At 42.1% G+C, this 17,190-nt stretch overlaps 1 protein-coding gene across 1 annotated transcript in view; it reads left to right on the top strand.

Annotated features, from left to right (window-relative positions):
- ACER3 (alkaline ceramidase 3) overlaps positions 1 to 3,499 on the top strand; it is a 145,788-nt gene extending 142,289 nt beyond the window's left edge. Inside the window, exons 10-11 of the mRNA XM_018059312.1 lie at positions 594 to 639; positions 1,126 to 3,499. Coding sequence (XP_017914801.1) covers positions 594 to 639; positions 1,126 to 1,179 — 100 coding nt within the window. The 3' untranslated portion in view covers positions 1,180 to 3,499. The remainder of the gene's footprint in view (positions 1 to 593; positions 640 to 1,125) is intronic.

The following is a 17,190-nucleotide window of genomic DNA, read 5'->3' as shown; positions in this document are numbered from 1 at the left end:
TACAAATATCCTGAGTGTCCAGTGCAAGAGTTGTTCATTTCTCCATCTTTCTTAGTACTTTGCCAAGTATTCTGCACAGAGTAGATTCTCAAAAATGGTTACTAAAGTTCATTTATCAGTGCTACTTTTTCTTTGTATATACAGAGGCAGTGTGGTTGAATATGTCAATAAGCCAGTTTACATGAATTAAAAATTTATCTGAACTTATTTACAAAACAGGCATAGACTCATAGACATAGAAAGCAAATTTATGGTTGCCAAAGGGAAAAGGGGGTGGGGAAGGAGGGATAAATTAGAGCTTTGAGGTTAACAGATACACACTACTATATATAAAATAAACAGCAAGGATCTACCATATAGCACAGGGAACTATATTCAATATCTTGTAATAACCTTTAATGGAAAATAATCTGAAAAAGAATACATATATATGTGTATGTGTATATATTTATATACACATATATATTATATATATATATATATAAATAATCCCTTTGCTGTGCACCTGAAGTTAATATAACACTGTAAGTCAACTGTAATTTAAAAGAAAAAAAATTGTCTGAAAAGCTCTTCCCTCTCCCCTTTTCTTTCAGTTTATATACAAGAACACTTTATTTGAGATACAGGCCAAAGGTGAAGGTAAGTCTCCTTCCTAGGGAGTTGTGTGTATGTGTGTGTTGGAGGAGGAGGTAATGGGAGAATGGGATGGAGGTAGAAGAAGGGGATGGGATGGAAAGAGTACAGGCTTTGGAACCAGATGCTCTTGAATCTTCTGTCTTTGACTTACTGCTTTATGACCCTAGGCAAGTCTCCTTTCTTCAAGCCTTAGTTTCTTCAGCAATAAAATGGAGCTGTTAATAGCTAAGTTGAAGAGCTGTTTAAGCATCTGAGAGAATTTAAATGCCCAGCTCCATGCTTGAAAAAATAGATGCTTAATATATTTAAATAAATAAAAATTGTTTCTGAGATATGGTACAGACCTGGAAAGAATATACTGTGCTCTGGTTATTAATACCAGGGCAACCACTAACAAACCACTGTAGGCATAGCCTATGACTTCTTTTTCAGGGATAGCATGGAACAATTTTATCTTCTTTCATTTTGTCCTAACTTGTTTCCAAACAGTTTCTCTTCGGAATCTGGCCAGTGATCCTGTTTGAGCCTCTCAGGAAGCAGTGATGAATTGTTACACCAAGAAAATAAAATAGCACGTACCCTAGGCCTAGCCAAACAAACAAGGAAATAAAGATCTACATGTTCAGATGTATTATGACCATCACAGCGAAGGAGTGACTTTGTGACATGCTGCCAGCCACACAGAGAATGAGGAATGGGACTTGTTGGATGTTTAGCTTGTGTCTTTATCTCATTTGTCTTCCTTCTCCTCACCCTCACTCTAAGATGTTTAAAAAGAAACAGACATGATGTGTATGTATATACCCGAATGCTAGAAGTATTGGGCTTCTCTTAACAGGTTAACAGTTTATGCTGATCATAGGAAGTTAACTTTTTTTTGCCAAGGCTTGCATATGAACTTTTCTTAATATTTGATTGAATAATGAAAACAGTCAGCTAAGGACTAGCAAAACCCCATACCCAGTTGGCCTGCTATGAGGCAGCACTTAGCTGCATCAGCCTTGATTTATATTTTTGTCATTATATGCCTCTGTGATGGTCAGAGTGTTGTAAGCAAGCTCAGACCTGCCTCTGGGTTCTATACTTGTCACATTCCAGACTTATGGTGGGCACTGGAGTGGCTCTGTGTGGTCACAGCCCAGCAGAGTGGGTGAGTCAATCACCTTCTACCCTTTATGAAGGCTGCCAGGACACCTGTAGAATGTCCCACCTCCAGCCAGTTAAAGGTTGTTGCCCTGTTTCCTTTGATCTTTGCAGATCTTTAAGTTGTGACTGTTTTTATGGCTAGGCAAACATGATTGGTGGACTCACCTACTCACATTTCATCCTCCTAGAATAACTTATTTGAGGTTACCAGTAAATGTTGTTGTACTCTGACTTTAAAATTATGCAATATTTTCCAGTTTTCAGAGAGTCAATAGTTATGCCCAGGGAAATGCATGGAGTTAACTAGAGCTAAAATGATCAGGATTCTATTTACATAAAGCTTATTAGAATACCTGCTCCTTCATGTTTTTAGAAGGAAATAGACAAAAGGGTTGAAAACAGCTCTAACTTACTTGAACTTGTAACAGAACTACCAAAAATGCTACGATACGGCAGTGAAATCTCATTGTAAGGCAGCTAATTCTATTGGAGTTGAATGTATAACAAATTGAGTCACTTGTCATAAACACAACACCTACCTAGAGTGAAAACTTGATTTGACCCCTTTGCTCATATATCACCATATTTGTAGCTCTGTACATTAGCATTTTTACAACTTTTCTGTGCTTATACATTATTGTAAAATCCATATTGTTTTTATTACATGTTATCATTACCCCAGATTAAATTCTGAGCTACAGCTTCCAAAGGAAAGTCATTTTTTTCTTATGCAAAGGTGTAAGACACTTCTGTTGTTTTTCTGTTGTTCAGTAGGAAACTTTGGTACTAATTTAAAACCAATACAAATTTTGTTGTTTTTTTTCACCTGCTGACCTTAGTTTTAGTCCAAGTCCTGTTTTCCTTACTTTACCATGCCAATTGGCTGTTACTTCCACCTGCTTTTATGATCCTCCAGCAAGAAAAACACTTACCAGAGTATAAATCTAAAAGAACTTTGGTTGTGCCTTAGGAAAATGGAAACTAAACAGAACCAACACAAGCCTGTAAGACTGTTCTTTCTTCTGCCTCAAGATTCTGGCGTCTGGCTGCATTTCACGTGCAACTACCTAGGCTGTAATTTGTTTCATATCATTGTCTTGTTTGTGTCAGGAAGACACTGTGAGACTAAGGTTCTACAGTATTAAGGTCAGATTAAGGGTACAGAGAACATACCCTGACACTGAGGTCCTTTTGAGCAGCTTGTTTTGTTTCAACCACAGCCACGTATAATTTCTTGTTGAATAAAGTTGTCCGGCAGCTTGGAGACTATAATACTGTGGCCAGTTTTTCAAACACCCTTGTTTCTGCTGTGAAAACAATAGCATGAAAGCTCAGCAGAAGACATTTTAGAAGAGTTGGACAGAAAGCAGAGACTAAATTAGGCTCTTTAATTTTCTAAGTTAGTTTTTGTCTCACACCTGTCTCACTTTTTAGCAATCTGTGTATTAGCACACAAAACTTTGTATCTGTGCCCAAGTATCAGTATTACAAAAACACTGATGACCTTTGTGATCCTGCTAAATCATCTTTATTTCAATGTGGCTTAATTTTTTTATCCCTTCTAGGACTTTGGGTTATATTATTACAGGGTTGGGATATTACTACTTCTCTTCCCTTTATTAACATTGTCTGTTCATTTCCTGTTCCCTTTCCTGTTAACTAGGGAGTGCCAAAAGAAACCTGTTTTCTTCTGAGTAAAGAATGTTTTGTGAATATATCACTTAATGTGAAAGGTGCTCATCTATAAGCGCTACAGCAAATTGTATTTTAGAAAAATTAGTCCTTTCATTTCAGTTCAGTCGCTCAGTCTTCTCTGACTCTTTGTGACCCCATGAACCGCAGTATGCCAGGCCTCCCTGTCCATCACCAACTCCCAGAGTTTACCCAGATCCGTGTCCATTGAGTCGGTGATGCCATCCAACCATCTCATCCTCTGTCATCTTCTTCTTCTCCTGCCCTCAGTCTTTCCCAGCATTAGGGTCTTTTCCAGTGAGTCAGCTCTTTGCATGAGGTACCTGGCCAAAGTATTGGCGCTTCAGCATCAGTCCTTCCAATGAATATTTAGAGTTGATTTCCTTTAGAATTGACTGGTTTGATCTCCTTACAGTCCAGGGGACTCTCAAGTCTTCTGCACCACAGTTCAAAAGCATCAATTCTTCAGTGCTCAGTCTTCTTTATGGTCCAGCTTTCACATCTGTACATGACTACTGGAAAAACCATAGCTTTGACTATATGGACCTTTGTCAGCAAAGTGATGCCTCGGCTTTGAGAGGTGGCTAATAATTTAAGTTTTTCTTATGAGTCCTATGGGTTGCATATTATTTTGCTCTTGAAAAAATCATCTGTTGCTAAGTTTAACAGTTTTAGCTCTCAATTCCACATTTACAGGAGAGAAATTATTCTAGCCCTGTGGTTTATAATGTGCTACTGGACAAGCATTTATGTAAAACTGATGTTTCAAAAAGCACCAGTTCTAAATGGAATTTGCAACTAAGTAGCAATTTGCAGATCTACCTCTGTCTTCAAGTTGCTTCATATCAGTGAAAGTGAAAGTCTGTCAGTCCTGTCCGACTCTTTGCGACCCCATAGACTATACAGTCCATGAATGCTGCAGGCCAGAATACTAGAGTGGGTAGCCTTTCCCTTCTCCAGGGGATCTTCCCAACCCAGGAATCGAACCCAGGTCTCCTGCATTGCAGGCGGATTCTTTACCAGCTGAGCCACAAGGTTAAGCCCAAGAATACTGGAGTGGGTAGCCTATCCCTTCTTCAGGTGATCTTCCCAACCCAGAAATTGAACCTGGGGCTCCTGCATTGCAGGTGGATTCTTTACCAACTGAGCTGTCAGGGAAGCTCACTTCATATCAGTACCATGTTTGATCACTTTGTGTCGTGGTAGATGCATGGGTTGGAAAAGAGTTTCCAGACATGAGGCAGAATGAGAGGAGAATAAAGTTTATTAGAGTGCAAGATGCTGTTAGAACAGTGGGTCAGCTCAAGAGAGCCCTTTTGCATGCTAGTGGCCAAATTTTTATAACCTCAAGACAGAATTCCTACTGGAACGGTGGCATTAGGTAATTGGTTAGGATGCTATAGGGAATATGAAGTCAGGGAGCTGGCTGATTTAGACCTGGACACCCATGGCAACAGTTGCTATGGGGCTTGATCAGTTCCAGAGATTTTTATTCCGTGACCTTGGTACAGGGCTCCACAGCTGTCATCTTGGTATAGGGCTCCACACTTTGTCTTATTTTTCATTGTCTAAAATTTCAGCTTATTCATCATGCTGTAAATATTTGGAAGTGAAGTCACTCAGTCATGTCCAACTCTTTGCAACCCCGCGGACTGTAGCCCACCACGCTCCTCCATCCATGGGATTCTCCAAGCAAGAATACTGGAGTGGGTTGCCATTTCCTTCTCCAGGGGAATCTTACCAACCCAGGGATCGAACCCCGGTCTCCCACATTGCAGGCAGATGCTTTAACCTCTGAGCCCCCAGGGAAGCCCCTAAATATTTGGAAATAATGACTAAAAATTGGCTAGAAGTCCATTGTGGAGGGGGCTAGAAGTGAACAGTCAAGACCCATCTGAATGAAAACTTCAATGCTGTTTTTGAAACAGCCGCACTCTCTTTAAGGAAACTTATGTCTAATTGTAGTTACTAGATAGGGAGAAGCTGCCAGTATTGATGAGGTTTATGAGAGCATACCCCTAGACTTGGTTTCTCCAGTAGTGAGGGAAAGCCTCTCCTCTGTCTACCCTCTTAGATTCAGTTGGTATTGAAATTGAAATTGAAGTCACTCAGTCATGTCCGACTCTTTGCGACCCCGTGGTCTGTAGCCCACCAGGCTCCTCCATCCATGGGATTCTCCAGGCAAGAATACTGGAGTGGGTTGCCATTTCCTTCTCCAGGGGATCTTCCCAACCCTGGGATCGAACCCAGGTCTCTCGCATTGCAGGCAGATGCTTTAAACTGACAAAGGACTGATTAGCAAGAGAAATGGCAAGTTTTACATATGTAAATTGGGGTTCAGAGTAAAATATGTCTTGAAGAATTTGCAATTTACCATCTTAATAAGAGAAGGGGACTGCAGAAAAGGGCACTTAGGGGAAAACAAATGATGTTTAGGGAAAGATAAATAGGCCCTTGGGAGAATAAATGGGAGATATGCTAGTTCTATGACAATGTGGTTTTAGATGTGGCACTGAAACTCCCAGGAGAGGATTTAAGAATTGTGTTAAGTTTTACTGGGGGCAAAATGAGGACTACAGCCTAGGAGACAGCATTTTAGATAGCTCTGAGAAACTAGTCCAAAGAGATGGAGGGGAAGGTCAGTATATGTGTGATTTTGGTGAAGGGAGAGTACTTGTGTTATGCCCAGAGTCTGAGTCCCCAAAACTGAGAGAATAAGACGTCCACAGCAATGCAAAAGCATAAAGGGGTTTATTACCAGCTCGAGCCAGGACTCATCCCATGTTTCATCCAGCACAGTGGAATCAGACAAAGGCCCCGAGCTCTGAATCACATATACTTTTATACAGATGTTTCTTTGTTTCTGTAACAGCATAGCTGATTGGTTAAACCGCAAGTGCGCAGGACTTTTAAACCTCGCATCCCTATCCGGATTGGCTCAGGTCTGGCACGGGGGGGGGGGGGGGGTGGGGGGGGGTGGGGGGCGGGGCTACGGGGATTTTTTCTGATTGGTCGAGCTACACTGCCTGCGGGAATTCCCAGAGCCTCAGCTTTTCTCAGGCCTAGCCCGCCCCTTAGAGCCTGTCCTGGCTTCAGTTTGGTCCTAACACTTGGAACCAAGCACTTTCCACCCTCCTAGGTTTCTGCTACTCACAAGAAGCAGATGTCACCATGAAGGATTTTAGTGCTTTTCTAGATATGAGGAATACAAGAATTGGGCGCATAAAATTGGCTCCTGAAAATATCTTAACTATCTGAAGATCTGCTCTGCCAGTTTTTCCCAGAGCACAGAGTCCCTCATTTCTGTTCTCCACCCTGAGCTCCTTTCAGGGAGCATTGAAAGTCAGCAATTACAGGAATACACGATTTAATTCTATAATCCTCCCATTTCTATCATAGATAATCAAGGTAAGACTGTTTTTGTTTGCAGGATGAGTCTAGCCTTATCAAACTTGGCCTGATTATTTATATAAGTGCATAAGGAATGGTAATTGAAGACATAGACCTTTTGAACTTTTGTTAGAAATCCCAGCTGGGACTTTTGGAAGCCTTGAAATGAAATCCAAGGTAAGAACTTGCTATTAGACTTCTCTTGCATACCTGCACATGTAGATGAATACCTCCTTCTTCAGGTACCTCAAATATCCTAAGCTTCCACGGCCTGCCAGGAAGTGGCTTTCTGTTTTCACCTGTAAAGCTGAGACTCCTGTAAACCAGGTCCTGGGCCAATTTTCCAAGAAGCACTGGCTACTTGAAGTCAACCTTAGTTCCTTAAAACTAGTCATATTTATGTACACCATCCTCAAATATGACATTCCAGTCAAAACCTTGGTAATATAATTAGTGTTTCCAATTGTGTCCTGTTACAAGGAGAACAAATTCTTGTTGAATTTATTCAAATAACTATATTACCATGAAAATAAGTATTCAATAAGCGTTTTCTCCAAATTTCTGAGGATTCAGTCAGAGAGAAAAGAGGAATGTTTTATTTCTGCTTACAAAGATATAATCTACTAAATTGCTTTAAACTCTAGATAGCTCAAGAGAAAAGGGGTCCCTTAAATCTAGAAGATAGAACATTAAATAACCAGGAATATTCTAAGCAAAAGTCATAGAAGGAATCATTATTCATCAGTCTGTTTAGTTCCATGTGATAAATTCGGTCTTCCTTGATTTCTGTTAGCAATTTCATGAACCCATGAGCTTCTCCATTAGTTCTGGAAATCTTTATTCAGTACAGTGGTATGATCTTAAAGTAATATAACCCTGTATATAAAGTTATATAAGCCAGAGTACCTGTTACAGTCTTTTTCCACAGATTTCTGAGAAGGTATTGTTGAAAGTGAGTCCTATAGCTGATTACCAGTGTTTTTAGGAAGGCATCAGAGTAAAACAATATCTGTGACTGACAAAAGGTTTAAAATGGCTGTGGTTGAAAGTCTGATAAAAGTTCATTATAATGCATTTGAGAAGGAAATTTGGCTGTCTCTGTGACATTGAACATTTTAAGATAAGTGGAGTTATGATAGGAAATAACATGGATAGCTATGACATTAACAAATTTCTAGAAATTTTGTACAGTTGCCAAAACTCTTATATTAATAACACATAGCCATAGAATTATAATCTAGGGAAAGTGTAATCTAGAAAGCATTATCACTTATTTGCTAATGTGTGCCATGCAAAGCATTTATTTAACATATCAAATAAATCTAATTAGTTTAATACTTCTCATTTTACAAGGTGAGAGAACAAATCCTTTTAAGAGTTTCCAGGAGCCCTCTGGGAAATCTGAGTCAGAGGTCAAGAAGACTTAATTTAGAATTTGATTTGAAGAAGTTGTTAAAAGTTTTAAATGTTTAATTAACTAGGTCACTGTGAAAAATTACTTAACCATGTGACCAAAGTGACAGTAATTATATTGTCTCATTCAATACAGACCGATAATCTAAGAAACTTTGTCCTTTTAACAGGGAGGGAATTTCAACCTCTAGTTTTACATTTATACACTATGGAAGTCTGTGTGTGTGTGTGTGTGTGTGTGTGTGTGTGTGAACTTAAGAAATATACTTACCTGAAATATACCTGAAATATACCTGAAAGTAGAGAGTTGTTTTATTCAGTGGGAATGTTCAGGACTTCAAGCCTGGGAGAGAGCATCTTGACTAGAGAAACTGCCCTGAGGAGGCAAGGGAAGGAGTCAGGTTATATAGAAGTTTGCAACAAAGGGGAGGGGGGCAGGTGGTCTGAACATGAAAGATTATTGTTGATTAAGGAAAACCAGATATCTCAAGGAATTTAGTGCTTTTCTATGTATGGGAAAACAGAAGCAGCAGATAAGAAGAAAAGGTGGCAAGAATACACAGAAGAGCTATACAAAAAAGATCTTAATGACCCAGATAACTATGATGGTGTGGTCACTCCCCTAGAGCCAGATATCCTGGAGTACGAAGTCAAGTGGGCCTTAGGAAGCATCACTATGAACAAAGCTAGTGGAGGTGATGGCATTCCAGTTGAGCTATTTCAAATCCTGAAAGATGATGCTGTGAAAGTGCTGCACTCAATATGCCAGCAAATTTGGAAAACTCAGCGGTGGTCACAGGACTGGAAAAGGTCAGTTTTCATTCCAATCCCAAAGAAAGGCAATGCCAAAGAATGTTCAAACTACTGCAGAATTGCACTTATCTCCCACACCAGTAAAGTAATGCTCAAAATTCTCCAAGCCAGGCTTCAACAGGACATTAACCAAGAACCTCCCGATGTTCAAGCTAGATTTTGGAAAGGCAGAGGAACCAGAGATCAAATTGACAACATCTGTTGGACCATAGAAAAAGCAAGAGAATTCCAGAAGAACATCTGCTTCATTGACTATGTCAAAGTCTTTGCATGGATCACAACAAACTGGAAAATTCTTCAAGAGATGGGAATACCAGACCACTTGACCTGCCTCTTGAGAAATCTGTATGCAAGTCAAGAAGCAACAGTTACAACCCGACATGGAACAATGGGCTGGTTCCAAATTAGGAAAGTAGTACGTCAAGGCTGTATATTGTCACCCTACTTATTTAACTTTTTTGCAGAATACATCATGCGAAATGCCAGACTGGATGAAGCACAAGCTGCAGTCAAGATTGCAGGGAGAAATATCAGTAACTAAGATATGGCATCTAGTCCCATCACTTCATGGCAAATAAACGGGTAAACAATGGAAACAGTGAGGGACTTTATATATTTTTTTATATTTATATATATATTATATTTATATTTTCTTGGGCTCCAAAATCACTGCAGATGGTGACTGCACCCATAAAATTAAAAGATTCTTGCTCCTTGAGAGAAAGAATTACAAACCTAGACAGTGTATTAAAAAGCTAAGACATTACTGACAAAAGGTCCATCTAGTCAAAGCTATGGTTTTTCCAATAGTCATGTATAGATGTGAGAGTTGGACCATAAAGAAAGCTGAGCGCCAAAGAATTGATGCTTTCAAACCATGGTGTTGAAGAAGACTCTTGAGAGTTCCTTCCACTGAAAAGAGATCAAACCAGTCAAACCTAAAGGAAATCAGTCCTGAATATATTCATTGGAAGGACTGATGCTGAAGCTGACGCTCTAGTACCTTGATGTGAAGAACTGACTCCTTGGAAAAGTCCCTGATGCTGGGAAAGGTTGAACACAGGAGGAGAAAGGGACAAGAGAGGATGGAATGGTTGGATGGCATCACTGACTCGATGGACATGGGTTTGGGCAAGCTCCAGGAGTTGGTGATGGACAGGGAAGCCGGGTGTGCAGCATGGGGTTGTAAAGAGTCAGAGACAACTGAGCAACTGAACTGAACTAAAGGAAAACACTATATCCCAAGGAATTTAGTGCTTTTCTGTGTATGGGAAGATGCAAGCTTCTGGGCTTATTACTGAAATCATTTCTTTCATATGTAGCTCACTTATCTGGGGCCAGCATCCTGTTTCTTGATTTTATTCAATCCTTAGTTCCTCATTCATCATGGGGAAAGGCAGGTCCCACCCACCCTGCCCTGCAGTCAGTAAATCTAAGGCCTGACCATTTTGTAGGACCATTGCAGCTAGGGAGTCTAACTGGGATTCTAGACATTGGAGGGTCCTCGCAGTTTTTTCTATGGATACAGCAGTGTTGGTCAAAAGCTGCTGAGATTTATGTAAAGAAGTTCTCTCAGTGCAGTACCTATCAAACCAGCTGTCAGTCGTAATGCCAGAGCAATGGGGGTAAGTACTACCACACGACATATCCTCTGGTGGGATGATACTGGTAAGGGCAAGGAGGTGTTACTCCAGACCAGATCTATGTGGGGCATGACATACCCTAGGGAGCAAGTTCCTGATCAAAAAGGTGACAGGGATAACAAATAAAATGAGTTTGCCAAAGTGGAACAGGATATCCATCTGCCTTACAAGTGGAACATGGTATAATGGAACAGGGGCAGTCCAGCAGCTGGGAAGAGATCATCACCCCACTTGCTGCAAAACCAGCAGCAATGAGGGCATTTTGTTCAGTTTCCCACCATAGGTTAGGTTTTCAGGGGTAGGGATCCCTGCAACGGAATAACAGAGGTCAGAGTTGCTTGTCCAATTTAGAAACTAGGATGATCGTGTGGTTTTTTGGTCATCCAGAACAGAACATGGATTTTCCAAACTGGTTAACAGCATTCGAAGAGAGCCTCATGCTCAGGGATAGGTATAGCATGTCAGTTCTGCCAGAACTTCTAGTTCCCAGACTTTGGGCTAAATCGTAATACCCCAGAGCAATTTCTAGATCCAGGTTTTCTCCATCAGTTCTAACAGTGAAGGTTACCCCACATCAAGAGTTGTCTAGATTTCTTATAGACACCCCTGTTCAGGAGTCACTTTTGAGACAGATAGGGAAGGTCACTTGGGGGTTGTTAGTCAAGAGAGAAAATAAGGGCTTGGCTGGGATTGCAGACATTATCATGGGAGTAAATACATACAGCTGTTGGTGATACCAAAGCGTGGCGTTTTCTTACCCTTTTACCCAAAGGGCCAAACCATGACCTGACGCAGTGCATTGGGTGATAGCATGTAGCTGGGCTGGAAGGGTGGGCCATTGCACATTGCACACAGTCCCCAACTTCTGCTGCTAATGCAGATCCAGCAAGGGGTGGTTAGGCTGATTAAGAAGCAGTGTGGTTTGCAAGCATATAAGCATCTTTAAGGGAGGGATTAATAGCTGTGCAGGGAGGCATGATCAGGAAGAGGAGGAACATCATAGGATGATTTACTTATCTGAGGGAGATTTGATGGGTTCTGCCTGAACAAGAGTCTGAGGTATTCAACAGGTTCACAGGAATAGTTGTCCTCTGGTTTTAGAGTCTCAGTCCCCATTTCCCCCTCCTGTAAGCCATAGGGTTTTATTCTAGAATTGTGGACCCAGGCAGATAGACCCTTTACTTTTACAGCAGTTGAGGTTACTAGAACAACCTAATATGGTCCTGTCCATTTCTCAGACAGCTAGCTTGGACTCCCTTTCTCTTGCCAAGTCTTTACTAATACTTGGTCCCCTGGCTCTGCTTGGGGATTTTTCAAGTCCTCCTGTGGTCTAGGGAGGATCTGTTCTCCATATCATCGGAGTTCTTGTTGAAACCTTCCCAGGTCAATTATATGCTTTAGGAGTGCATTGATGTCCAAAAAGTCAGAAGTTAAGAATGGACGTCCATATTTCATAAGGGCTTAGTAATAGTGGTCGTTTGGGGGCTTCCTGTAACCTCATGAGAGCAATGAGTAGCATATGGATCCATTTATAAGTGTTTCTTGACATAGTTTGGCCAGAGCCCTATTAAGAGTCTGGTTGGCTCTCTCCACCTTCCTTGAGGCTTGAGGCCACCTGGATGAGTGGAGGCGGTATTTGATTCCTAAGCCTGTGGTCAGGTTCTGGGATATCATGGCTATAAATGAGGGCTCGTTGTTTCTCTGAAGTGATTGAGGCAGCCCAAACCTAGGTACTATCTCCTTCAGCAGAGCTTTACAGCCTTCGGTAGATCTCTGTGTCCTAGTAGGGAATACTTCAGTCCATCCTGTGAATGTGTCAACAAAGACTAGCAAGTAAGAGAACCCAGGGGTCTTTGGCATGGATGTAAAATCCACCTGCCAGTCCTCCCCTGGGTATGATCCCCGATGTTGGACAAGTTTATTTAGAGAGGGTGGCAAGGGTCTGGTTTTTGGATTATTTCTTAGGCAGGTATCACGATTCTGTGTGACATGCTGAACAACTTTAGCCAACTGAGGGTGGTAGAGAATGAGCTTGAGCAAGGTTTCCAGATTATCTCTTCCAAAATGGGTACTTTTATGTAGGGAGTTAGTAATTTTCCAAACCTGAGAATCAGGGAGTATTATTGGGCCTGATCAGTCTGGAACCACCCATGTGACCAAAGCTCCCAGCCCCACTCAGGATATTGGGAATGTTCCTCTTGGGTATAATTTGGAGTCAGGGTTTCCTCGGGGAAAAGAGGCAGATAGCAGTGACGGGTAGCTTCCCTAGTGGCTCATTTTGCCTCCTGATCAGCTTTCCTGTTTACCTGGGCCTCCTTTTCTTGTCCCTTTTGGGGACCCTTTTAGTGGATGACAGCTAATTTAGCAGGAAGTTTGACCACCTCCTGGAGCCTGAGAATGAGCTGTTTGTGTTTAATAGAGTTTTGAGTACTGAGCATCCCTCTTTCCTTCCAAACTGCTGCATGGGCGTGCAGGATGAGGAAAGCATACTAAGAGTCTGTACACACATTAATCCTGTTTCCTTCCCCTAATTCCAAAGCTCTTGTCAGGGCAAAAAGTTAAGCTTTCTGAGCTGAGGTGCCTGGGGGAAGAGACCTATTTTCTCTAGTTTCTTCTAGGCTCATTACAACATATCCTGCTTGCCTCTCTCGTTTTTCTACAAAACTGCTGCCATCTGTGTACCATTCTTCCTCTGGGTCAGATAAAGATGTCTCAGATAGGTCAGGGCGAGAAGAGTATAAATTGTCTATGATTTGCATGCATTGGTAATCAAGGGGGAAGCCTGGGGATCTGGCATTAAAGTGGCTGAATTTAAAGTCTGACAGACCCTTAATTTTATTTCTGTAGTGTCAAGGAGGAGGGCTTGGTATTGAGGGATCCTTCCCCCTGTCATCCATCTATCCCCTTTAGTTTCCAAGACTGCTTGCACCTGGTGACCTTGCATATGCACTGTGGTGGGCTGACCCAGGGTCAGCTTTGATGCCTCTTTAACCATGAGAGCTGTGGCTGCTACTGCCTGGAGGCCTTGTCTAGTTGTTTTGAGAGGTAAGCCATGGGTTGTAATACAGCCCCCATCATTTTGCCCTAACATCCCAAGAGTAGTTCCTACCCTTTCAGAGACATACAACCTGAAAGGCTTTTCCAGGTTCAAGAGACCTAAAGCTGGGTTTAGGCCAGTGTGATAGATTCTTTCAGGGCATTAAAGGCAGCCTTGCAGGTCTCATCCCAGTCAAGCAGCTCTTCCTCTTTCCCTCTTAATTTTTCATATAGAGGTTGGGCCAGAGTCCCATAACCAGGAATCCAGATCTGACAAAACCCAGTCATTCCTAAAAATCCCCTAAGCTGTTTTTTTGTTTCAGGTTATGGGATATTTATGATGAGGGATTTCCTCTGGGGGTTGACCATTCTTTCCCCCTCTTCTGTTATTATAAATCCAAGTTATCTTACTTGTGTTAAACTAATTGAGCTTTCTGGGGGATACTCAATAACCCTTTTCACAGAGGAAATGTGAAGTTTTAATAGTATCCATTTGAGAGCTGGTAAAATCTGGCCTAGCTATGAGAAAGTCATCTACATACTGTATTAGATTACTGTTTGTTAAGGTTAATTCTCTTAAGTTCTCTCCCCAGGGAAGTCCCCAAAATATGAGGGCTGTCCCTAAACCCTTGTGGTAGTCGAGTCCAGCAAAGTTGTATGACCTCCCTTGTTCCCAGGCCCCGCCACTCAAAGGCAAAGGGCTTTGGGGATTTGGAATGGAGAGGAATGCAAAAAAAAAAAAAAAAAAGCATTCTTAAGATCCAAGACTGAGAAGTACTTAGCATTTCCTGGGACTTGGGATAGGAGGGTATATGGGTTCAGGACTATGGGGTGGATGGGGACCACAGCTTCATTAACCACTCTTAGATCCTGGACGAATCGATGAGATCCATCCAGTTTCTTAACAGGCAAGATTGGAGTGTTGCAGGGAGACTCACAGGTGATTAGAATTCCAGTATTCCGGTGTTTGTTAACTAATGGTCTAAGACCCTCAAGAGCTTCTGGTTTTAAGGGATATTGTCTTTTCCAGGGGTAGGGAGCATTTGGCCTCAGGAGAATCTTCACTGGTGGAACATTTATGGCTAGACCAGGGCTGGAGATATCCCACACCTGGGGAATGACCTCATCTAAGAAAGGAAAGGACTCCTCCTTTTCTATGTCTGACTGCATATATTCAGATACCAGACAAAGGAAACTATCAGTTTCTAGCTTTCCCCAAGTCGCTCTTGTCTGGAGGCAGCAAAGAAGGTCTCTCCCTAGTAGGGAAGCGGGGCAACCGGGGACGCATAATGTCCGATGCAGGATACAGCATGCTTGGGGCTGGTGCACAGGGATGACCCAGAGGGATGTTGTGGGGAGGGAGGTGGGAGGGGGGTTCATGTTTGGGATCGCATGTACACCCATGGTGGATTCATGTCAATGTATGGCAAAACCAATACAGTATTGTAAAGTAAAATAAAGTAAAAATAAAAATTTAAAAAAAAAAAAGGGGGTGGATCCCTTGCCAGTTGACCACCTTACAATGGAGGGGCTTAGTAAAATTTTGCTTTGGGGTTTTCCATCTACCCCTGTCACCATTTTAGTCAGGGAGTCTAAAGGTCCTAATCAGAAAGAGGGGACAGAGAAGGCAGCCCCCCCATGTTCAAGAGAAAGTTCACATCCTTACCTCCTATTTATAGTCACCCAAGGGTCAAGAGAAGTGATTTGGATCTCACCATTCGCGGGGGTTTCTTGAGCTCCTAGGCATCATTAGTCTCAGTCACCCAGGGCTAACACAAAGGGAGCAGGGGTAGGGGTTTTCATACACCTTCCCTTAGGGCAATATGGACACTCCCCTTTCCAATCCCCATCCTCTCTGCAGTAGGCACACTGGGTATGTCTCAGCCGCAGTGGATTTCTAAGATCCTTTTTTCTTCATTGCTCTCCCTGTGGCTCTCACATAATGGTAGGATGAATCAAAGCCAAGATTTTAGCCTGTTGTCAGGCCAAGGCTTGGGTCTGCCTCTCTATCCTGCTAGCCTTTCAGGCTTCCTTTTGCCCCCTTTTGATTTCCTCCTCCCAGTCTCTATTCAAAAACACCCTATTTGCCTCCTCCACCAAATCAGATTGAGGTCTCTGGTCATTTTCCTAGTTTTTGCAATTTTCCCCTTATGTCTGGGACTGCCTGGGTTATGAAGGAATGGGCCAACAGAACTCTTCCTTCCATACTTTTTAGATCTGCCCGGATAAAGTTTTTAAAGGCCTCTGTGAGTCTTCCCAAAAAAAGAGCTGGATTTTCATTCTCTCCCTGTATAACCTCTTGTATCTTATTATAATTAATGACCTTCCGGACACCCCAGGTCCTTCCCTATAGTAGGCAAGTAGTGAGGTGTCTTAAGAATTCCTTTCCTGTCCTTGTATTGAGATCCAAATTTGGCTCTGCAGAGGGAACTGCCTCTTCTGCAGGGGGCCAGATTGACCATCTGCTGTTTCATCAGACACATTTCTAGCCTGATTTAGGATTCTAGCTTTTTCCTCTTTATTACAACACTGGGTGAGGATGACAACTATATCCTTCCAGGTGAGGGAGAAGTTAAGGCTAAGATGCTCAAATTCATCTTAAGCCTTTGGGGGTTCTCACAATATGAACCCAATTGTTTCCTACATTGGGTAATGTCTTGCATAGAAAAAGGAACATGAACATGCTTAGTTCTCCCCTCCCCATCTGGTACCTCTCTGCAGATGGTGGCTGCAGCCATGAAATTAAAAGACGCTTATTCCTTGGAAGGAAAGTTATGACCAACCTAGAAAGCATATTAAAAAGCAGAGACATTACTTTGCCAATGAAGGTCTGTTTAGTCAAAGCTATGGTTTCTCCAGTAGTCATGTATGGATGTGAGAGTTGAACTATAAAGAAAGCTGAGCACAGAAGAACTGATGCTTTTGAACTGTGATTTTGGAGAAGACTCTTGAGAGTCCCTGGGACTGCAAAGAGATCTAACCAGTCCATCCTAAAGGAAAGGCAGAGGGGGCAGATTTTGCCTGAGGGTGACCTTTCCTTCTGTAGAGGACAAAGCTTACTTCCTGATCATAATTCCATGGGGGAAGCTACATATGGAGGTGGAGCTGAGGCAACTGTAAGTGGCTTTCTTTCAGGTTCTGTGACTTCTGGCCTTGTCTGAACTTCCTTTCCCCATGTCCTCTCTGCCCAAGCTGAGGGGGTCAAGAGAAGGTCAAGGGGATCTTCTGCTTCAGACCTTGCCAAAAGGAATTTGCAAGAGCATTTATTAGGGTCTTCAAGCTTACATTTTCTTCTTTTCTCGGGGTTCTGGTAGAGAGCCATCAAGGCCTGGACATAGGGAACCTCCTTGTATTTATTCTCCCATTTGCAGTATAGACTGAGCTGCAAAATGGTGTTGAATCCAAGTGACCCAGACAGGGG

Source organism: Capra hircus, chromosome 15 (assembly GCF_001704415.2).
Source record: "Capra hircus breed San Clemente chromosome 15, ASM170441v1, whole genome shotgun sequence".
Lineage (NCBI taxonomy): Eukaryota > Metazoa > Chordata > Mammalia > Artiodactyla > Bovidae > Capra > Capra hircus.
This window is presented reverse-complemented; position numbering and strand designations above follow the sequence as displayed.